At 46.3% G+C, this 23,265-nt stretch overlaps 1 protein-coding gene across 6 annotated transcripts in view; it reads left to right on the plus strand.

Moving 5' to 3' along the window:
• SLCO3A1 (solute carrier organic anion transporter family member 3A1) overlaps positions 1-23,265 on the plus strand; it is a 322,022-nt gene that overhangs the window by 252,671 nt on the left and 46,086 nt on the right. For all 6 annotated transcript variants that reach the window (XM_054450921.2, XM_054450920.2, XM_054450919.2 and 3 more), the window contains 2 exons: positions 4,932-5,195; positions 21,485-21,649. In XM_054450921.2, coding sequence (XP_054306896.1) covers positions 4,932-5,195; positions 21,485-21,649 — 429 coding nt within the window. The remainder of the gene's footprint in view (positions 1-4,931; positions 5,196-21,484; positions 21,650-23,265) is intronic.

Raw genomic sequence — 23,265 nt, forward strand, 5'->3', positions numbered from 1 at the left:
TAGCAAAAGTTTGGCAACATAGGTTAAACAAATGGGTAAATGAACTATTAAAAAAAAAAAAAAAAAGTCCATATGGCCCAGGAATAAAAAGTAAATGTCCCCAGTTTGCTTTGATCTGCTCTTCTCACAATCTCAAGTATCCTCATGAGTGTGTGGGTGGGTTGGTTGGTTAGTTTTAAACTGGTTTAACTGTATTTCCAGTGACTTTTCATTTGATCTTGGAAATGGGTGGAAATCTCCATGAGCCCGCTAGTTCAGTTGACCTTTGACAGAGAGAGCAAACAGCTGTCAACAACTCTCAATTTACCCAATATAAGCAACAAATAAGAACAACCCAAAAGTGAGATACAAAGAGTGGAAGGGTTAGAAAAATGGATCTTGTAAGGCTGGGCATAGTGGCTCTCACCGGTAATCCCAGCATTTTGGGAGGCCGAGGCAGGTGGATCACCTGAGGTCAGGAGTTTGAGACCAGACCAGCCAATATGGTGAAACCCTGTCTCTACTAAAAATACAAAAAAATTAGCCGGGCGTGATGGTAGGCACCTGTAATCTCAGCTACTTGGGAGGCTGACGCAGGAGAATTGCTTGAACCCAGGAAGTGGAGGTTGCAGTGAGCTGAGATCTCACCACTGCACTACAGCCTGGGCAATAAAGTGAAACTCCATCTCAAAAAAAAAAAAAAAAACGGAAAATGATCTAGAAAAGGAGAGACACCTTCTATGCCTGTTGACACCTATGTCAAGACGAGTCCAAGATGTGCCTGGCTTCATGACAGCTATTTCATGGTATACCCAGTGTATGGCTCTTTGCTCTACTCTGCAACCCTTTTCTCCTGTCCCCTTTACCAGACTTCCCTCAGAATGAAATAGCATCTGTTCTCATCATCTGGAATGACCACCGGGTAGATTAGTAGCTTGATGAGGGAGTTGAGCCTATTTACTTAGAGTCCCCTGAGTGTGCCACACCTTGACTCAGCCTGTTCCCTCAGCCTGGGATACTGTCTCTACCTCATTTTATTCAACATCTTTCTTCATCCATGTGTCTAGTTTTGTTGGCAGTTGAATGCCTCTAAGTAAATGAGACAGATTGGTGCTTTCAGTTTTGTTCTGGGCATCTTACTGAAAGCAGCCCTTGCCAGAAGGCTGAAACTGCAGCCATTTTTTTTAAAGTTAAGACACTAACTAGAACCAAATAGAGAAGTAAAGAGGTTTTCAAGCCTTCCTCCCTACCTTTATCTAAAATAATACTTTTCCTATACCAAGCCTGCCTGAGACTGCTGTTCTTACAGAACATGGATTTTTATTTCCCAAACCTTTTGTACTAGTTAGGGTAGGCTAGGTTATGTTGCAGTAACAAACAGCTCCCAACTCTCAGCAGCTTAGAATACTGAAGGGTTCTTTCTTCTTTGTGCTAGATCCAATGCAGGTCAACAGGGACATTTCGTTTATTGTAGCCTGTCAGATACCATCTTAGGAGGAAAGAGGGGGTGGAGTCATGCACCAGCTCATACATACTTCCACCCAGAAATGATATATGTCCCCTTGCTCACATTTCATAGGCAAAGCTCTGTGGCTTATAGTTACACCTAACTTCACAGAGTGAGGAGGTGTCATCCTCCTTGTCCTCAGAGGAAGAGGATCCAGTGCAGACACTGATAACATCTACCACACTGTCCTCTTCCAGCCACACAGAAAACTCTCCCTCAATATCCCTAGTTCTGAAATAGTGTCTGTAGAGCATTGACGGATAATTGCCAACAGGTGGAGGGAGATTTTTCACCATAACTAGCCAAAATGCCTCATAAAAATAATATTTGTTAGCTGGGCACAGTGGTTCACACCTGTAATCTCAGCACTTTGGGAGGCCAATGCGGGTGGATCACCTGAGATCAGGAGTTCAAGACAAGACCAGCCTGGCCAACATGGTGGAACCCATCTCTATCAAAAGTACAAAAATTAGCCGGGCATGGTGGTGGGTGCCTCTCAGCTGCTTGAGAGGCTGAGGCAGGAGAATCGCTTGAACCCAGGAGGTGGAGGTTGCAGTAAGCCAAGATCACACCACTGTACTCCAGCTTCTGCGACAGAGCGAGATCCACCTCAAAAAAAAAAAAAAAAATTAGTATTTGTTATAGAGATGGACAGAGTCAAGACTTTTCTCAGACAGGTCCAACCATTAGTTGTCTTCCCCAGGTCAAACTCACCAAAGCCTCCCCCGCCCTCAGGGCAGCACACTCCACAGCTGAGCAGTTTCCCTCAGCATGTTATTTCTCTCTGCCACAGTGCTCCGGATAATTGAAATGGAGAAAAAAATCAATACTTCCCAAAATAGTCAGTGATGAGTGTCTTGGATCTACAGAATCCTGCTGTCCACCACCTTCACACAGGCCCGTCTCCTGTCCTTGCCCAGGTGGCAGGCGGGCTTTGGTTCTGACACAGGTGACGTGCCCTTCCCCGTCTTTCAAACTGTGAGCCAACATCAGCTTTCCCCAGACATACACATACCTACAGGGAGCAAGTTGACACATTCACACAAACCACCACCTCTCCCATCGCTATCCCTCTCCCTGGGTTGTTTTCTCACACATAGAACAACAGAGTCACTAACTTCCTAGCTAAAATATGACTTTTCTAATTTTGTTCCCCCAAACAACTGCTAGGATTTCTCTCTCTTTACCCGCTCACATCTGCCAGCTTTTCAATTCCCCCTTTATGGAGCCTGGAGACAATGGAGGGAAATACTTCAGCTCCCTTTTGCTGTCTTTTGTTTTCATTCATTGCTTGGCAGCAGGTAAAGAAACACAGTAAGTGACTAGTGAAAATATTCCTGTTCAGCTACCAGAGGCAATTTCACTTCCTTATGTCTTCCCTCATTTGCATAAAGAGGCTTTCAAGATCACCTTGTGTTTTCCCATGCTGTACCCTTTTCTATAGAGATCCCTATTTTGAGATTCTCATTTATATACATATATGTACATAAAAGTGAGAATAACAAGATCTACTCTCTATATAAAGAGCCTACTATGCATCAGGTGATTCTTGCTCATTGCCTGTCATCCTTGCAACCACTCTAGGTTGAAGCTGTCTTTATTTTGCAAATGATGCAGCTAAGACTCAAGGAAGGTAAGTAACCTGCCCAGTATCACATGCTAGTAAGTGTCAGAGCTGGGATTCGCAAGTAATCTGCCCAGTATCACGTGCTAGTAAGGGGCAGAGATGGAATTCGGCCCCAAGTCCTCCAAGCTTACACTGTCCCGTCCGGCATGTAGCTATGCAGAAACATCTGGTCCATTGTAGTGCTGTTATTGCTGCTGGGTGTATGTCAGCATCTCCAGGACAGTGACTACCAGTGTTCCAAAGGCCACTTGCTACCTACTGGAAGAGCTGGTGGCCTTAGGCTCATGGCACAAAGAGGAGGAATTGATCATTCACCTCGGGCCCTATAGAGAGCCCAAAACAAAGTTCAGACATTGAAGGGGGCAGTGGAACAGAAAGGTGAGAGCGTGGACCTTGGCATGTGTATACCTACCTGTGTTCCGTTCTTCAGCCCCGTGAACCTGGGCAAGGAACCTAACCTTTCTAAGCCTCAGTTTCTCCATCTATAGAAAACAGAGATAATAAAAGTCCTGCCTTGTAGAGTTATGGGGAAGGTTGGCTGGAACAGTTAGGAATGTGCTCTGCATAATGCCTGGTGCAGAGGAAGCCCTCAATAAATGATGGCTGGCATTATCATTAATGCTAGCTGAGGAGTCTTCAGGGAGAACATTTCATGAATGCTGAAGTGTTCATCTGGTGTCTGCGGTCATTACTCTTCCCAGAGCTGTCCATCCATCTGGTCCAAGCCTGCAGCCCTGTTGGTCTTACCTCATACACCATTGCCCAGATCTCCCCAGTTCTCCTTCCATGTTCCAGGGGCATGGTTTATTATCAAAGAGACATTTCTAAGCAGCTCACCTGGGAGCCGTGCTGTGCGAGGCAGTTGTAAAGAGAGAGAAAGAAAAAAACTGTACCAAAGGGTAAGCTAAAGTTTATGTTCTTGTGACTTAGCTGGCAAAATCAAAGAAATAGTGGTACAGTGCCACCAAACCATATGCATAGCACCTTTAAGCACATGAGTTGGCTGCAAAGCTTTGTATTGGAGAGCTGGTGCCAAACCACAGGCCACCAACAAAGTTGGCATTAATTAATTAATTAATGCATGGAAACAAAGGACCCTCACCATAAATAACAGGCTACCATCATCTGGGTGCCCAAGCATGCACCAGGCACTCTTCTGAGCATTTTATGTCTGGTGTGGTCATTTGATCTTCCCGCTAAGTACTGCCATCATCATAGATGTTATACAGATCAGTAAACTGAGGCATAGAGAGTTCAAACCACTGGCCTAGGGTCACACAGAGACAAGGGGGTAGGACTTCAACCCAGGCAGCCTGGCTTCAGAGGCCATGCTCTAAAACCCTATTGTGCGCCTCCCCTTATGAGCTGTGAACCTAATTTAAGACAGTGAGTGGGGCATTGAGTGGGATCTCATATGAGCTGCTTTTTGGAAGCCAAGAGTGAATATACCTGGTGAAAATCTACCTCTGAACAATAAACATTTCCTTGTGTTTCTTTGAGCACACCTTGGCAGTTCTGCCAAGCCGGTTTTAGCCTAGATTCAGAGAATGTCTGGCTTCTCACTGTTTTTGTTTAGACTGATGTAAACACACGGTAGACAAGAAAATTAAGGAGGGAATGTGATCAGCCTCCAGCTTTGAGAGAAACAGAACCACTGGTGTAGAACAATAGGCTTCGTAGCCTGGCAGCCAGTGTTCCCGACCGCAAGTCATTTCTTGATGCCCTTGCCCTCTCTGTCCAGCTGACTGAGATTCTCAGCAAAATCCCCAGTGGTCCAGCCTTCTTTTCTCCACTAAGCTGTGCTCTTTCCATTTGCAGGTAACCTGGACATCACTCCAGACGACCCCCGCTGGATCGGAGCCTGGTGGGCTGGCTTTCTGCTCTGCGGTGCCTTACTCTTCTTCTCTTCCCTCTTGATGTTTGGGTTTCCACAGTCCCTGCCCCCGCACTCAGACCCCGCCATGGAAAGTGAGCAGGCCATGCTCTCCGAAAGAGAATACGAGAGACCCAAGCCCAGCAACGGGGTCCTGAGGCACCCCCTGGAGCCAGACAGCAGTGCCTCCTGTTTCCAGCAGCTGAGAGGTAAAAGTGGCCTCATCTGCCTCTGCTCAGAACAGTAGGGGGATTGGGATGGGGGTGATGAGTGAAGGGGTGGCACCCAGGACTGGGGTGCTTGGGGACTTGGTGGAGGCAGAATAATATTGGCTTGCATGGCTGGCCTCTACCAGCCAGGTGCTTAACTTATTCGTGAGAAGTAAATAACCTGACTTGCTTAATAAAAACAAAAATAAAGTAGCTACCATTTGTTAAAGGGACCCAGTGGTTAATATAGGACCTGACATTTAATAAACATAAATGTCTTTAGAAGGAAGCAAAATATTCTGTGGAGCTTTTTGAATTCTTTCAGGCCACCTATAAGCACCTGGAAGCAATAAAGGAATTTTAAAGTTGGCTTCCTTTGCCTGATATCAGCATTCTTTAAAAAGCCACCTCCAGCCAGGCGCGGTGGCTCACATCTGTAATCCCAGCCCTTTGGGAAGCCAAGGCAGGTGGATCACTTGAGGTCAGGAGTTTGAGACCAGCCTGGCCAAAGTGTTGAAACCCCATATCTGCTAAAATACAAAAATTAGCCAGGCTTGGTGGCATGTGCCTGTAATCCCAGCTACTCGGGAGGCTGAGGCAGGAGAATCGCTGCCTCACTCCACCGCACTCCAGCCTGGGTGACAAAGCAAGACTCTCATCTCAAAAGAAAAAAAAAGCCACCTCCAAAATACATTTCTTTACGTTCACTTTGTCCTTTCATTGTCTCCACTAAAGATGAGAGATGTTTTCCTGCAGAAAGAAATATTAACCCAGTCTTAATGACACAGTCACACTTTAGGATGCAGCAAAGCTCTTGCTATCATTTTTTAAAGAAAAAAAAAAGTGCAACTTTTCTGACAAAATGGTGAAGCACAACCAATGATGCAGAATGAGAATGAGAACCTCCCCCCCTACCCCCCACCCCACCCCACCCCCCCTCCCCCACCGCCCAAGTTGTTTCCATCTTCGGCACAATCCTTTAAAGACGAGGAAAATGACAAGGAGCTGAATGTAGCCTGGCAGTCTCAGAAGCTGCTTGGCGACTATCAGGTGAGGTATGTGTGGGGTTCCTTAATGCATACGACTCCTTGCTCAGCTCCCCTGAAGTCCTGCTGGATTTTAGAAATGAGTGGGCTCATGCAGCCGGGAGCAAGGTCAGGCACTACTTCTCAGGGAAGCTGGGATGCAGAAGGGAGATGGTCAGTCCCCTCTGTGCAGAAATGCGGCACTCAACCGGGCCAGCCTTCTGCAGCGGCAGATGCAGTCCTCCTGTGCTTTATTTAGACATTTCCTAGCAGTGAAAGTCTGTTTACTAAACTTCTGTGTAACAATGTGCGCCTTCTATAGAGATGCTAGAGATTTGTGGAGAGAAGCTTGAACTGCTTTGTGCTCAGCCCCCTGTTCTGTTCCTCACCAGCCCTGCGATCATTAACTGCCCCCTGCTTCTTTTCCACAAGTGTAAAACTGTAATAACACAGTTCCTAACTGCCAGTGCTGTCTCGAGAATGAAAGCACTGCTGCAGAAGACTGTTAATCGTACCTGTTAGTCCATGAGGAATCTCAAGAACTTGTGCTATTTCTGAAAAGAGACAAATTTAATATCCTAATGTTATGTGTGGCCCCATGTTCCATGATGGTTTCTACCAGTGCTGTAATTTGGAATCATCCATAAAATTTAAGTTCCGGAATGCATTGGTAGATGAGAAGGCCAGCCAATCTGTGTCCTCTAAGGTTGCCTCGGCTTGGAATGCCCCCGTCCCCATGCACGTGTGCTTAATAAAATAGGCTCACTTCCAGCAGCCCCCAGGCAAGGAGGGTGCCTGCGACTCCCCTAGTAGCAGGAGAGTGATGCCTGCGACTCCCCTAATACAACAGCCATCCATAGAAAGTGTCCTGGTAATTAAAGCCCTAGGAATAAATTGGGCAGGCATGAGAGTGTGGCTTTCAAAGGACATCCTGGCCCTGGGCGACTACAGCATTTCCAGGTTGCTCCCCACCTCGGGATGATGACCCTGTTTCCCTAGGGCTCTGATTGTAAAAGCTGCACTAGTAATCACTTATCTTTCATCTCTGGGAATAAAAAGATGAAAAAGATACAATGGTGCCATCAGAGAACTCCCCATCCCACATAGGACCAGGCCTGCGAGTCAGCAAAGGCAGTCCACTGTTTTGAGAACCACAATAACAAGCAGCACAGGTGGTTACAAAAATGCAGCAAAGAGGCAGAAAGAAGCCTGCCACTCCTGGGCCAGGAGTCGCGGGTGAGGGAAGGGTCAGCGGCAGAGCTGAGCCAAGTCTTGAGGCCTGCCATGGCTTCAGCATTCTTGGGTCATGATTCAGTCGCTCATTAACTCATTTGTTTTATTCCATTGGTAGTTACTGAGACCCTACTAGGTGCTGAGCACAGCCTTGACTAAAGTGATTTATGTTCTGGAGCTTGTATTCCACTAGGGTGCAATAGGCAAGGCCAGAGCAATGACAGGGTAAGCAAGCACTGGGTGAGCTGCCGTTGAGCTGACAAGTACGCAGTCAGGTAGACAAGTCTAGGACCCGCGAGGCCATATTGATTACAAATTGTGATCTGTATACACACAGGCTTCGCTTCTGATGGTTAATGATTTTAATTTAGAATTAACAATTCCCAGAGGCAATTAGTCCATAATGGACTAAAAGGATGTCTCAACAGGACAGGAAGAAAGTGTTTCTGCAAGATTCCTTAAGAGCCAAAATACAGTGAAATGAGCTATTAGGCTAATAAACACATTTTACACGTGCCAGCGCATGAAGTGGGGCCACAGTCGTTTACGTGATTGATTTCTCCATGCGAGACACATGTTTTTGCTATATGAGCTTTTCCACCAAAAGCACCATGCAGTGCGCCCTGGCATTCCAAAACCCTTCATCCAGTTTGCATCCTGGAAAACCCACGCTGCAAATGCAGTGCTACATACATGCAGTGTGTTACACATTTGTGGGTTTAAATAAGCTGAACAGCGTTGCATGTATACATGGAACTGACATTGCTCCTAAAACCTCTAGTTGCAATTTCTCATCCGTTTTGTCTGAGCTTGCAAATGGGTTTCTTCTCTGGCCATCAATCTGTGTCCCCTGCCATGCTCTGCAGACAGCAAAGGCCCCTGAGAAGAGCTGGCATTATGCCAGGAAGAGCCCTTCCAGCCCCCTCTTCTCTGGAACTTAGAGTCTTCTCCTGCTCCTGGGAGAGAATGGGGCTGTCTGCTTTGAGGCAGACCCACCCAGGTTAAAATCCAGCTCAGTTGCTTCTTAATCATGCAGCCTTGGCCACATCACTTAACTCCTCTCAGCTTTCACATGTGGTGTCTGGTTTAGTCTTTACCAAAGCTGTGTAAGGTCAGTATCACTGTTCATTCCTGTCTATAGATGAGAAAACCAAGCTCTGGTGATATGGGGGTTTGAGTCTGTGGTTCGATTTTCAGAACATTCCCCTAAAAAAAGCAGGCTTCAGAGGTCTGCTTCCAACAGTCAGCCATCATTTGGGTTTGCAACCCTTATCCAAAGCTGAGAGACGGAAAGCCCAGAGTCTTGCTCCAGGTCAGCCTGGAAGTCCCCATCTTATAGCAACAGCCCCATAACCATCTTACCATGCAGAAAGCAGATGAACAAATGCTTGGGTTTGTTAAACGCCACTATCTCCCCGATGTGGGGGCCGGCCAAGCCAAGGCACATTTTTACTTCTCAGCTGTGCCACCAAATAACTTTTCCTTTAAGACCTGGCTCTGGCTCTGCTCCTCCCTGATCTTGCATTTTGGATCGCCTGTTTTTTACATACCTCCCATTCGTCCTCCTGTGTTCTCTCCTCCCCTTTCCTACATGGTAAGCTGTGTGTGGGCAAGACTGCGACTAGTGTGCTGAATCCAGCAAATGCTCAGAATTTGCAGAATTGCTTGTGAGAGGCTACACCTGGAGGGAAGAAGTTCAGGGACTGTAATAGACAAATGTACGGTATCATCATCAGATAGTGTATTAAATATCATCTCCACAGTTTTGTGCTTCATTGTAAGTTGTCTCCGGCATCTCTTGCCCTGAGAGGCCTTGATGGATGTGACGAGGGTCTCCTCTGCAGCTGCCTTCTCCCTCCAGCTCTGTACAGTTCCTGGAATGCATCAGGCAGTCTCTTGTTTGCTGCTATTTCTCCCTGGAATGCCCTTCTTCCTTCAGTTCACTTCTGGGCTAGACTCTTTCTCACCTCCCCAGGAAGCCCCCCAAAGCCCCTGTGTGTACCTGCCCCTGTGTACCCGGTGCTAGGTTAGCTGCGTTCCTCTGAGTTCCACAGAATCCCTGCAAAGCACCTGTGAACACATTACCATGGCAGTCTCTCTGCTTGTCTGTGTCTGCCCAAAGATTATGCATTTTCCACGGATGAAGCTGTAGTTCATCTGTTCATTTCCAATGCACAGAACAGTGCATAGCATGTAGGTGATACTGGTTGAATGAAGTAATAAGTGAATACTTTCTTGCCAGCCTGCGTTTATGTATAGACGTGGACACATGCACAGATAGCAGGTAATGATTGTTTTTTGTGCAGTGCCATATTTCATCCCTGTAACCTTAGGAGGCATTGGTACCACTTACCAGTAAGGCAAGTGAGGCTTGTAGATGGAAAGGAAAGGCATTCGAACCCGGGCGAAGGCTCCTGTGTCTGTCTTTTTAACCATGGCATTATGCTGCCACTTCTGACAGTAAACGTACACTCTCTTAAAGAATAAGTGGCGTCAGCAGGTGCTAACTGACTCCTTAGCAGAGTGTACAAAAACTACAGCTGCTGGCTGCAACAGCACAGATGTACCCTAAAATGATGGGTCTTCCAGACACAGCTGCAGCCTAAAAGGAAGGGAAGAACCAACTCCCTGCAACCATTGGCCTGTCCTGACCCTCTGCCAGGTTTTCTGGCTGGGATGAGTGTAACCACACCAGAGGTTTAAAATCCAAAGGGAGAGTCCTGCCTTTGATCCCTGAAAGAGCAGGGCAATCAAAAGCTGAGCACTCTTGTCACTGAGCGCTTCACGCTGACTGCCAAGTGGTCTCTTCCTGTCCCAGAAAAGATAGCAGGTGCCAGCAGTTGCCAGCTGAGTGGGCAGGGCTGGGGCCTCAGGCTCAGGATCTTTAAAGCTACCACCCAAATCTAGGAGATGAGTTATGATTTCCAGAGCTCTTGCGTCGACCTCCCATTTGGCCCCCAAAGGTGGCTGATGGGGTGGTTATGTTACTAACCTCTGTCCTAATCAGGGATCAGGACACCAAAGCTGGCAGGCGGTTGAGGAGACAGGGAGGGGTGAGTGATGTTAAACCAGGTACTTAGATTCCTGTGGCTGGGCCGGACCTAGTTCTCCGGATTCCAAATCCCGTGCTCTTTCCCGTTTCCTGTAAGGGTTCACTAAATTGTTCATAAACTGACGAAAGAGGAGAAAGGGAATCAGGCTGGGGCCCATGTAACAAAGCCCTTCCTGTGTCTGAGAAACGTACATTTCTGCTCAGCCTGCTCCCCCTCCAAAAGAGGCCATGCAGAGCCCAAGCTCTGGAGAAGGTTCACCTTTTGAGGAGTTGAGATCCTCCTGGGTCCTTATAACCTCCCCTCCCCTCCAACAGTGCAGTCCATCCTGGAGTTCAGCTGATTTTGCCACTCAAGTCTCTCTCCAGCCTGCTCTTGATCTCTGTTGATCTGAGAGTCCTTGTTAACATTAACAAGGTAACACTGCACACTCCAGCATGCCCTGGGCCCTCCAGGCTGTTGTCCATGCTATGATCTTTTCAGAACACATCTGATCAAGTTGCTGCCTCTTGCTTTAAGGGATGGAGGGAAAGTCCTTCCGTGGTCTCTGAGTCCCTCCAAACCCTTCTCATGCCAGTCATGCCCTGTTCCCTCCACGCCTACCTCACTGGCCTCTTTTTAGTTCTCCTTATACCCCAGGCTCCTCCTCCTAGGACTCTGCATTCGTTCCCTCTACTGGAATTCCGATTTCATCTTCAGACATCAGCTCATGTGTCATTTCTTAGGAACATCTTCCTGACCTGGTGGTACCCCTTCCAAGGCACATCATAATTTTCCTTTATATGTGTGAATAATTTTCCTTTATTCACTTACTCTGTACGCTTCATGAAGGCAGGGACTGCAATTGTTTTTGCTCATGTCCTGGTACACAGCAGGTGCTCATTGCCTGCTATGTGATAAGGGAGGGAGTAAATGGATTGCCGCTTTCCCTAAAGCTCCCCTGCCCCCTACTTCCCACTCAGGGTTTTGGCCTGAGTAGACTTGGCAAGAGCGTCATCCATGGACGTAGACTTGGCAAGAGCGTCATCCATGGACGTAGACTTGGCAAGAGCGTCATCCATGGACGTAGACTTGGCAAGAGCGTCATCCATGGACGTAGACTTGGCAAGAGCGTCATCCATGGACGTAGACTTGGCAAGAGCGTCATCCATGGACGTAGACTTGGCAAGAGCGTCATCCATGGACGTAGACTTGGCAAGAGCGTCATCCATGGACGTAGACTTGGCAAGAGCGTCATCCATGGACGTAGACTTGGCAGGAGCGTCATCCATGGACGTAGACTTGGCAGGAGCGTCATCCATGGACGTAGACTTGGCAGGAGCGTCATCCATGGACGTAGACTTGGCAGGAGCGTCATCCATGGATCATCCATGGACGTAGACTTGGCAAGAGCGTCATCCATGGACGTAGACTTGGCAAGAGCGTCATCCATGGACGTAGACTTGGCAAGAGCGTCAGGTGTCCTGAGTGCCACCACCAGCCCACACGTGACTACCTGTGTTGGAGAGGGTCTGCTCCTGGCACCCTGGCTGCTGAATGGTAGAGGATGTGCCAGCCCTGGTGCCAAAACTGACTTGCCCTGGGGACTCTGGGCTTCATGTTGTCACTTGCCTATCTTCTGGCAGGTGCTTTACATCTTGGTCAGGCAGCACATTCACCCCCGCCCCACCACGGTGCCACCCACAGTTCAGCAGGAGCCACAGGACTCAGCTCATGCCTTTCCACAGCTCAGGCCTGGCCACAGGACCCACTTCATGTTTCTGCATCTCGGCCTCCTCCATCCATTACCATCTAGCAGTCAGTTTCTGCTATGTTTTTCTTAATTAAAACCCTGTGCCTGCTTTTCAGCATAATGTTATCATGAGGAGCCTGGTGATCTGAGAGTCCTTCTTCTGCCGGCTAACCAGCTGAGCGTTTTTTTTTAAATCATGCACTGTGTCCTCAGAACCATGTTCTTCCTGTGTGTGGATTTCCTGTTAAAGTTTTTCTCTCCTGATTCCATGGTGAAGGAGACCATCTGCCCTCCCAAATGCTTGGAATCCTGTGCCAGGCTGTGATTTACATTCTGCCATGTCACAGGAGTTGTTTTTATAGGTCCCCACGGACCAGACTGGTCACTGGCTTAAGTTCTTATCAATATTGATTGATAGGGGACCTGCTGTGGACAGCACTGGAGGGATAGGTCCATAGATAGGCTACAGCTGCACTTCTCAAGTTATTTCAGCAAAGCTCCTGAGACAAACCATGTGAGGGTGCCTAGCATGATGCCTGGCACTTTGTTGATATTCCTGGAGTGCGTGTTGAATGAAAAAATGAAGGAAATAATTAGAAGGCAGCATTTCCCAATGAGGGTCCCTTGAGATGCTCAGGGAAAAACAAATCAACAGCAGCAATAACAGAAGGATGGGGAAATGGTTACATGGCCAAATAACTTTGGGAACCTGTGTGCTGTTTGATCCTCTCTGAGATTCATACTTCTCAAACATATGTGACTCGGAACTGTTTTAGTCACATTAACTGTAGCTACTTGGCTAATGCGTCCAGAATACAGGGTAGAAAGTGGAAAGGCTCGCAGGAGGTTCAAAGGGATGAACTGAGGACCAGAGAGAGGGGACTTGGAGATACTTGCTCAAAGATTGTAGCATTTCATCCCAATCTGGAAGGATGAGCAGGATCCCCGTGGATGGAGAGAGAAGAGCTTTGGGATGGGGGACAGGGATGAGCAGAGACACGTGGACAGGAATGCCCAAGACACTGTTGGGAGCTAGACGTCTGGTTTTAGAAAAGGTCATGCTAGAAGGCAGACTAGGGGCTGCCCCCACACCAGCAGTTCCTGGTATCTGAAGCTGCTCGTGGAGGCTTTTGTGAAATTGTGAATGAGTTATTGAAAGCCTTAGCATTGCCCTTCTGAAGCATCTGGACTTTATCTGAGGAGCCCTTGTTTCCCAGCCAGGAGTTTGAGTCAGCATCAGCTGTGGAGTTTCTTGAACCACCCTGTGTGTGGGCCACAGCCCAGGAATTCTGATTCTGTGGGTAGAGAAGGGGTCCAAGCATCTGGATGTTTTCGAAGCCCCCTAGATGATTCTATGTGAACTCCCAATTGCCAGTGAATGCCAGAAGCAGTGGGGGTTCTTTGAGTGGCCTCCTCTGGGGGCCAACAGATCAGAGCTGGTCCTCCTGCATTTGTACAGGCAGGGGACATGTAATGGCAGGGGACTCACTCATCAAATAAGCTTGGGACACTGTAGACACTGTGATCCTTGTGGAGATTCATAAGTGATATATTAGCACATGAAGGCTCTGAGAAGGCCTGCTGTAAACTCAACACTTGAGGAAATACCATCAGGAACTCTAGGCTTAAAGATGGGCATTTATGTCCATTGGGTATTTCACCCCCACTGTTTCTTTTATAAATGTCAGTATTTCTCTTTCCAGACTTTCCAGGGTGAATGACCCATTGTTGGAGTTTTCATGAATGCCAAATTCAGTCAGCCTTGCTGCCATGGAGGTGGCCACCACTCTTCCAGAGAAGGTTCTTAGGGACTGGCCTGGAGTAGAGAAAGTGGCTGTTTGCTTACAAAAGCCTATTCCCTTAGTCTTTTTCTCTCTGCTGCCTCTGACCTGGAAAGACATCATGTTGGGCCTGAATAAGACGCTGCTGCCTCCCAGGCTCCTTTCTTCATCTCTGTGATCCTGAGCGGAGCCTGCGCTTTTCTGACTTCACACTTCAGAGGGACAGAAATGACTGGGGCGACACCAATTTGGAGCTGCAGCTTGCAGGAAGCTAACTGCACCTCTGCAGACACTTGCTTCTTGCTTTAAACAGGCTAATGGGCAGCCACATGACTCTTTTTCTCTTGGGCCTTCTTGGTGGGGTTATGAAGCGTTGGTGACCTTAAAGGAATCAATAGAATTGATGGGGGAGTTATCCCAGCCAGCCCGCACCCAGCTAACATTTGGATTTCATTCTAAACGCTCATTTCTGGTGCTGATCGTTTATTTGTTCACTCAAGCCACAAGGTGCAAAGGAAGCACTACCCTCTGCCTCTTACCTCCAGAGGATGGTCAAAAGGAAACCCAGTAGCTGCTTCTCTCAAACTGGCAATGAGAAGGTGCTAGGAAGCGCTCCCATGGGCTCCTCAATAGCCCAGGGCAGACGTTAGGAGGCAAGTTCATCCACAGCAATGAAGCCACGGTGGGTCTGAAGCTGGGGCCGGAGGCTGCCCCATCTGGGGCCAGCGTGTGGCAGGCACTTGCTTTTAGAAGACTCCCAGACACTGCAGGCCTCCTCTCCCACCTGGGCTTTCCTCTACCCCTACGCAAGGGAATGGCTTAGACACCTCCAGAATCGGCAGTGTAAATGAAGAAGAGACTGACATTCTGGATTACTGCCCCCATAGGCCAGGAGTTTGAGTCAGCATCACCTGTGGAGTTTCTTGAACCTCCCTGTTTGTGGGCCACAGCCCAGGAATTCTGATTCTGTGAGTAGAGAAGGGGTCCAAGCATCTGTAGGTTTTCAAAGCCCCCTAGATGATTCTTTGTGAACTCCCAATTGCACATGAATGCCAGAAGCAATGTGGGGGGTTCTTTGATCTCCCCTGGGGGCCAACAGGTCAGAGCTGGTCCTCCTGCATTTGTACAGGCAGGGGACATGTAATGGCAGGGAACTGACTTAACAAATAAGCTCACCCTGACTGTAGAAGCAAGGGTCTAAACGTGTTTCCACCCGGACAGTGAACCTGTGGCATGTCACTAATGGTTCATAAGTTTTTTTCTGTTGCCTCAGTTAAAGTTTCTTAAGAGGCTATAACAGTTACCCTTCAAAGCTTTGCAATTCATTCATTCATTTTAAAATGTATTTATTAGATTCTTTAATACACCTTGAGTTTATTAAGTGTCTGCTCTTACTGGCCGTGGTGCTCACATCTAATGACGGAACTGCTCCATCCTTGCTCCCAGGTGGCTTCTGACGTGGGAGATGAGAAGGACTCAGGCAAGGGCATCCAGCCTGCACGGGGCACATCAGCACAAGGACTTAAGCCTGCACAGGGCACATCAGCAACCAACTCGTTGGTTGCTAAACCTTGATGCTATTCCATGACACTATTTCTCCTAGGAGTCACCCCACCTTGGATTCACACCTGTACTTCCATCACAGTATTTTTCTACATCTTTATTATTTCTTCCTCTTTCCCTTTTTTTAAGTTATGATTTGAAGATTGTCATTTATCTCATCTAAGACCTCCCTGCTCTCTGTTCTCTCCTGCCTGTGGGTCTCATGTGTTGGGAAGCTCCTCATGGCAACTCAACATTCAGAAAAACAACTTTTATAGATTCAAGTCCCCACAAAATACCTGAATGTTAAGCGTGTGGACTTTGGAGCTCAGGCTGACCTTAGTTCAAATCCACCCTCCCTCACCTCCCAGCTCTGCATTCTTGGTTAAGGTGGAATTTATAGCCTCTCAATGAAGCCTTGGTTTTCTCATGTCTGGAATGATAATGTTAAGACGATAACCCAAAAAGCGTTGGCTTCCATTGTAATTACTGAGCAGTTGCATGCGTTAGCTTCATCTCCCCTTCTTGGGAGCCATGACAGTGGTGTGTTGACAGCAATGTTATCAAAGGAAAAGAAAGTCAAGGCCAACTTCAGTAGAGAGATTAAAAGCAGAAATACACCGAGAGTCCAGCAGGTACAATGAGCCCCACGATAACCACTGCCTGGGGCAACTTCAATTCCAGGGAACTGGACATGGAAACCAAGGCCATGGACAAGTACATTGCTTCCTGACCTGGCCTGCTGCCTGGCCCTCTGGAGGGAGGAGCTCTTCTTGACCACAGAGATGGCCCAGGAACTCAGCCCAGCCCACTTTCTCCATGGCTATGGCTGCCCCACCTCACGTTCTTTCCCTTCTCTGCTAGCTCACCAAGCGGCGCACACAGATACATCTGCAGCAAGTCGTGTATCCCCATGGCTCTGAGGAACACTACACATGACAAGGAGCCTGAGGGTTTCCTCCCTGACTTGACCATGGATCGCTTTTTTGTATTAATTATTATTATTCTTACTGAGCTCACACCTGTGTGCCAGAGACACTGGGCCACATGCTTTACACACTTGGGTCTCATTTCATCTTTATAGCAGTCTGTTGGGTGGAGTTCTGTGCTCCAGTCACTTCCACATCTACTAAAGCCTTGAAGCCAGAATTCAGTCCCCATTACCTGACTCCTTAGACCAGGTTCTTAGCCATTATTTTATACAACCTCTTTCAGCAAAACCTTTTCTACAGTACAAGCCTCCTCTTTCAGCTCTACAATTCTTTCTTCCTTTTATTAATATTTCTCCCTCCCTCTCTTCCCTAGTTCTCTTACCTCAAAAAAAAAAAAAAAAAAAAAAAAGGACTAAGTCCCAGATCCATGCCAGATCTGGTCATTTTCCCCAACCTAAGTAGAAATTTTTTATTATTATTATTGCTATTACTATCATTATTTCTTAGAATTAAGCTGCACCTTTGACTACCAGGAGTAGCCTTCATGCTTAATCTTCAAACCAAGAGCAGCTCAGAAGCCAGACCAGAATAGCATACTGGTTACAAGCACATGCCATGGCAGCAGGTACCATGGTTTGAGTTTCTGCTGTGCTGCTCTAACCATGGGACCTCTCTCTGCCTCAGTTTTTTTCATCTGTAAATGGGGGATGCAATAGTCCCAAGATCACAGGTTTGCTGTGAGCATTATGTGAGCAGATAGGTAAGCATTTAGAACGGCATTTTTGCACAAAGGAAATGCTCTGTCAACGTTAGTTTTTATGACTCCTCCAAAATCTGCCTTTCTCCGTCTTGAAGGACCCATAAGTTTCCAAGAACTCTTAATCCTACAGGAATCTCTTTTGAAGACTAGCAGTAGAAAACCTGTTCTCCCTAGAGACCGCTCTCCTGCCGCTCTTTCCAACTTTGCGTCATCTTGCTGGTAACAGTACCAAGCTCCTAATGAGAGTTGAAAAGGTTTCTCCAGCTGGTGAGGCTGCATAATTCAAGCCAGCCTACCTCCCACCTCCAGCTCCCAAGTTCTGAGGCTAAATCGGTAGGTGGGGGGTACATGGCTAAGAGAGTCTGTAGGTGTTCAGTGGCCTGGTGTGGCCTTGGTTCACCAGTTTCTGTTTGCCTGGGCTGCCCCATTAGCTACTGCCTCCTTAAAAAGTCAGAATTTTATAGGCTTAACAATCTATTTGAATGAAAAAGCTTGAAACACGGGGTTGGCCCTAGGACCAAGCTAATTAATAGCCCTTCTCAAACTAGGGTTTCAGAAGGTAGGCTGAACCTTTGAAAAGCAATCTTCTCTTGAGGGTGCTACAAGTCATTGCAATAAAACTGGGGATGGGAGGAAGAACCTGGAAGGAAATAGCGAACCCAAGAGGAAACTGTCATTTCTCGAGGCAAGTTGCCTTGGTAGAGGGAAAAAAAAGAATGTTCTTCATGCAAATAAGGCCCACTGAGGCTTCCTCAAGTCAAATGATTCAGTCAAATCATTCTCAAACCTAATGATTTTTCACATCTAATTCAAGGAGAAATTAGTTATTAGATATTAAGACAAAAGCAGGCAGACTTCTATCTTGACAGGGAATCCTTCCCACTGAAGTGGAATTATCTCCAGAATAATTAAATTGCTTGCTGAAGTATAAAAGCATTCCATTAACCAGAGTTGCCTTTGTTGAACAGTGCCTTCCTCATCCCCAAACAAATCATGATGACTCTGAACAAGGACAGGGAGATACCAAGACCTAAATAGATAATGTGATCAAACTGAGATCATCATCAGTGTCATTTCTGAGCCAAAGAGCAAAGTTGCTTATCAGCCCGGCAGCAGTTTTACTTGTGACCAAGCGTGGCTGTGATGCTTTATTCTCCAGGAGTCCTAGACTCTGAAGATTCTGCACCCTAATGAAAAAAATGAAGGCTACAGTGAAAGCACGGCAGAGGATCGTTTTCCTGGAATGTCCCCAATCTGCCTATTTGACATTGGCAATGTTTCCAGAATTTAGATATCTTTATTCCAAAAGAGCACTGTGATTGAGAAATGGCGTTATTACTTGCCAAAACATAAACCACCAGGACATTCAAATGTATTCATTACAAGGAGGCACTGTTATAACCTGATGTGATCCATACGGTTCTCACTACATTGTGCAACCTGTTGTTCTGTGGCATGGCCAACAGGTCTCTTGCCATGGGTACACTACAGCATCAGAACGTGCCACACACTGTAGCAAATCAGCTTTCACTCATTAGTAGTGATTTATGAGGATAGAGTTTTAACATCCAAGGGCCTTCTGTACATGAAGATAAATGCTTACCTCACTGTCCTCTGTTCATGCCCAATGAATTCATCTATATTTGTTGAACAATCCACATATTTAAATATTTCACAGTCAAGATTACTCTAAATATTTGTACCGTACTTTAAACATAATGTGGATTTAACACAGGAAAATTTCCCAACATTTGCATATAGGTGTTATAAAGGTAAACACTTCTAAACATATATTTGAAATGATATTTCTAAAAATTCAGATGATGGTACATGTTTTAAACCTTGTAAAAATAGACAAAACACACACATAAAGGCCAGTACACTTCAAATCAAGGAGGGTATAAGTGTATTAATACCACGGACTTAAAGTTGTTTTCTTATTATCTTTATTCTTATTCATACCCTTTTAAAAGTGTTATTTTTATTTGTGCATTTATTTAATCAGAGAGTTGCCTTCCTAGTGTTTCAGGAATTTTACAAGGAACCACCACAGAACAGCCAAGGCTACCAGCTCTGGTTATCATCTGGTTATGACATAGGATTCGGTTGCTCAGGCTTTGCCAATTCCAAGCTTTTGGTCATCTGGCTCAGTCCATTTGCATAACTAAGTTCTTTTTGTTATGTCAAAGAACCCTAAGATGCCTATCTTCTATGTAGATTTTCATTCTTGAAACTTGATACCATTCCTAGAAATGATAAATTCTGAGTTTTGTATATCTGCCAGTTCTTGACTTACTGAGCTTGTCTGTTAACATTATTAAAAACGTATGCATCCCCTATTATTATTTTATTCTAATTAGTTGGGCCGCTTAGAGGTTTCATCTCCTAGGAGATGAGATTGAGCCTGATAATTAGCTCTCTTCTTGAGGACAGCTGGCTAATTCATCACCTTGGAATGCAGTGTGAGACTCCCTGCCCACCTGTTTATTTTGCATGCCACCACGGCACTGATCAGTTTTTCCTAGACGTGGTGTAGTACCTCCTTCCTCTGGGACTCTGTGTTTTATCTGTTCTGTTTGCATAGGTGGAAACAAGTAAACTGCATGTCAGATATTCCACACTTTATGATCGCAGCAGCACAGACTTCCCTAACTTTAGTCTAGTCTCTGGGAAACCACCTCCATAATTTTTGCTTTATTTGCATTCCGCCTGAACCATTATGCACCTAAGACTTCTCTTTAAATAACTTTAAATCTACTTACTTTTTGGGCCTAGCAGTGTCTTAAGCCATAACAGCCATGAAACCACACATTCGATGTATCAGCTGTATTTCAGCTTTGTTGTAAGGACACATTAAAATCATGGCACAAATATTGAAATGACAGGGTTGTCCTGGTGCCCCAGAGCTCTCTTGTACACTGCCAGGGTACGTCATACCGTAATTTAGGAGACTTGGCTGAAGACCACATGCCAATGATTCTGATTGCTGGGAATATCCAAATAATGTGCTTGTTTTCAAAGGATTTTTAAGAAACGAATCTCCTATTTTAAAAGCACCAATATAAAGGGAAGTCTTCGTGGCGTATGAAACCACATGCTTTAAGAAAAATAGAGTAAAATAAAGAAAGAATGAAATACAAGACCTCAACAATTCCTGCTTTCCGGCTCTGTCATTATTAAAAGTGGTGCATGAATCTCAGAGCACTTTTGTCCATCACCAGCTCTCATAGAAGCCCTGAGCACCGGGACTGAGTGGGAGGCTTCTTCTAGGGTAGACTGGGTGATGAGAAGAGACCCCCTAAGGAGAAGGAAACACATTCAACAAAGATCTACAGGCAGAGCATTCTTGTATAGGGAAGACCCCCAAGGACAAAGACCTGGGTGGGGTGGACCTGGGTGCAGGCGAGAAACAGCAAGAGCCACTGGGGCTGGACTGGAGGGTGGGAAGAGGAGGGGCTAAGGGGTGTGATCAGATCACTGAGGGGCAGACCTCGGACCATGGCACAGCCTATAGATTTTGACCATTCCAGGGTTTTGAGCAGGAAACTGATTTGAGCTGATCTCGCTGACTGCTATTCAGGGAATTATTATATTGGATCAAGAGTGAAAACCAAGACCCCAGTTGGGTGGCTCTGGTAGTCTCCAAGTGAGAGCTGATGGCAATGTTGCCAGAGAGGTAGCCGTGAAGATGGCAACAAGGGGTTTGATGAGGCATGTACACATTTTGGAGAGCACAAGAATTTCATATCTTTCTTGAAACTGTTAAGTATATTTTCTTACACATATATATAGATCCATCAGTAGGTATATTGACATATACTTAAATATATTGATATTTATAATTTATTTTATATACACACACACATTTTTTTTTCTTTGAAGAAACAAAACCCAAACTCTTTGCTAGTAGAGGATGAAAATACCTTCTGACATTGCTTTAAAAAAATTTTAGTGTGTCTAGTGAACTGTAAGAAAAGTCCTGGTATAGTCTCTCTTGTTTTAGTAGAAGATAGTAATTGGCAACATGTCAGTGTATGCTTTGAAGCCAGAGATTTCACAATCATGGATGACTTATGGGGTGTAGATTTTGGCCTGAGCAACTGGGTGCCTCTGGATGCTGTTTGCTGAAATGGACAAGAGCAGGCCAAGAAGGGGCCTCAGGAGCAGGAGGCTATAAGGTGGGAGCATAGGGCGTGACCTTGACCCTGACCATATGCCTTCTCTCTCCCTGCAGTGATCCCGAAGGTCACCAAGCACCTGCTCTCAAACCCTGTGTTCACCTGCATCATCCTGGCCGCCTGCATGGAGATTGCAGTGGTGGCTGGCTTTGCTGCCTTTTTGGGGAAGTACCTGGAGCAACAGTTTAACCTTACCACCTCTTCTGCCAACCAGCTGCTTGGTGAGTGTGTCCTCAGGCCTCCTGAGAGGGTCGGGGAAGGGTGTCCTGTGTGTAAGGCACTAAAAATTTACTGAGCCCTGCTGAAGAGCCCCACTCTGCTCTGGGCCTACAGCAACAAGATATATGTGGCCTCTGTGCACAAGGAATTTAAAGTATATTCTCAGAGTAAGATTTGCTTGCCTGGATCAGTTGCTAAAAGCACATGATAATAAAGAGTGAAAATATAAAATGTACATTTGAGAGGCCAGTAAGTCAATAGATGGGTGTGAAATGGGAAATTTGGGGAAGATATGATGAAGAAGGATAAATCTTGAAAGGTTAGCAGGTTTTAATCAGCCACATAAAGTAAGAATATTCTTGGCAGCATGAAACCCATAGTTAACTGCAGAGCTTGGAAGCCATACACTCCCTACTCCTCCCTGTGCCCACAGCAGACATAACTAATGGATCATGACACTCCTTCTCCCCAAGGACAGGCATGGCTTTACAGTTCTTTAAATCGTAGACTACAGGTTTCTACTCCCAATTGTTTGGAGTTGACATACTAAAGAAAACCAACTTGCACTCATGAGAAGCAGTGTTGCTCAGGCAGGGTAAGGAATGTGGTCCTGCAGCATGTCTTAGTTTGCTTTTTGTTTTGTGACAATATATCATCCTTTACTTCAAATGACAGGAAGCTGCATTTGTTGAGTTAATCAGCTGAGATGTTGATAAATAGTGGACACAACAGCAACAGAGACATAGCAGTTAAACAAGATGGAAGAATCGACAATGGCTCTCAGGTTTCTGGCTTGGAGAGCTTGTGGTACCATTTGTAAAGACTGGAAATAACGAAGAAGAATCAGATCCGTGCAAAGTTTCTAGATCAGACCTGAAGCTGTTGAGTGTGAGATGCCCATAGCATATCTAAGTGATGTCCAGTATTCGGCCAAGGGGTCAAGACCGGTCTCTGGGATGATAATCGATATTATATGTAGTGGTAGAGGTTCAGTTGCCTCAGTAAATGGATGGTAGTTGAGGACACTGGAGTGGAATTTACATAGGAAAAAATGTGTAGAGTTAGAAAAAGATAGGTGAAACCCCAACCTGAAGAAATTGAGGACTCTGCAGAGAAATTTAAGCAACAGCACCCAAAAGAAATGCAGAGAATGTGGATCATGGAAGTCAAGGGTGAAATGATTCCAAGAAGAAAGCAGCCATCTTCAATGTGAGCAGTCAAGCAAGGTGAGGGCCCAAATGTCTCTGTTGGCTTTAATGATGAGGATGGCTTGCAGCCTGTGTCAGGGCTGTGTCCCTGAAGTGGCAGTGGTAGCACCTGTTCTGTGGTGTGGAGGGCAGCCCACGAGAGGGAAGGAGTAGACAGTGAGCACGGGACTTAGCCAGGGGAAAGGAGAGAGGACATGGCCTGTGGCGTGTGTTGGAGTCAAGGGAGGGGGTGGTGACTATGTGGTTGCTGGGACAGGAAAGACTTGAGCAGGTTTCTCAGTGGAGGGAAAGGAGCCCACAGCTGGGGATTTGCAGCAGAGAGAGGGAATGTGGTGGACAGCCCTTGACAGAGGAGTTCACCTGTTCTGAAAGAGCAGAGGGAGGGACACGTGATGGAAGCTACTGAGAGT

This window comes from Pongo pygmaeus, chromosome 16 (genome assembly GCF_028885625.2).
Source record: "Pongo pygmaeus isolate AG05252 chromosome 16, NHGRI_mPonPyg2-v2.0_pri, whole genome shotgun sequence".
Classification (NCBI taxonomy): domain Eukaryota; kingdom Metazoa; phylum Chordata; class Mammalia; order Primates; family Hominidae; genus Pongo; species Pongo pygmaeus.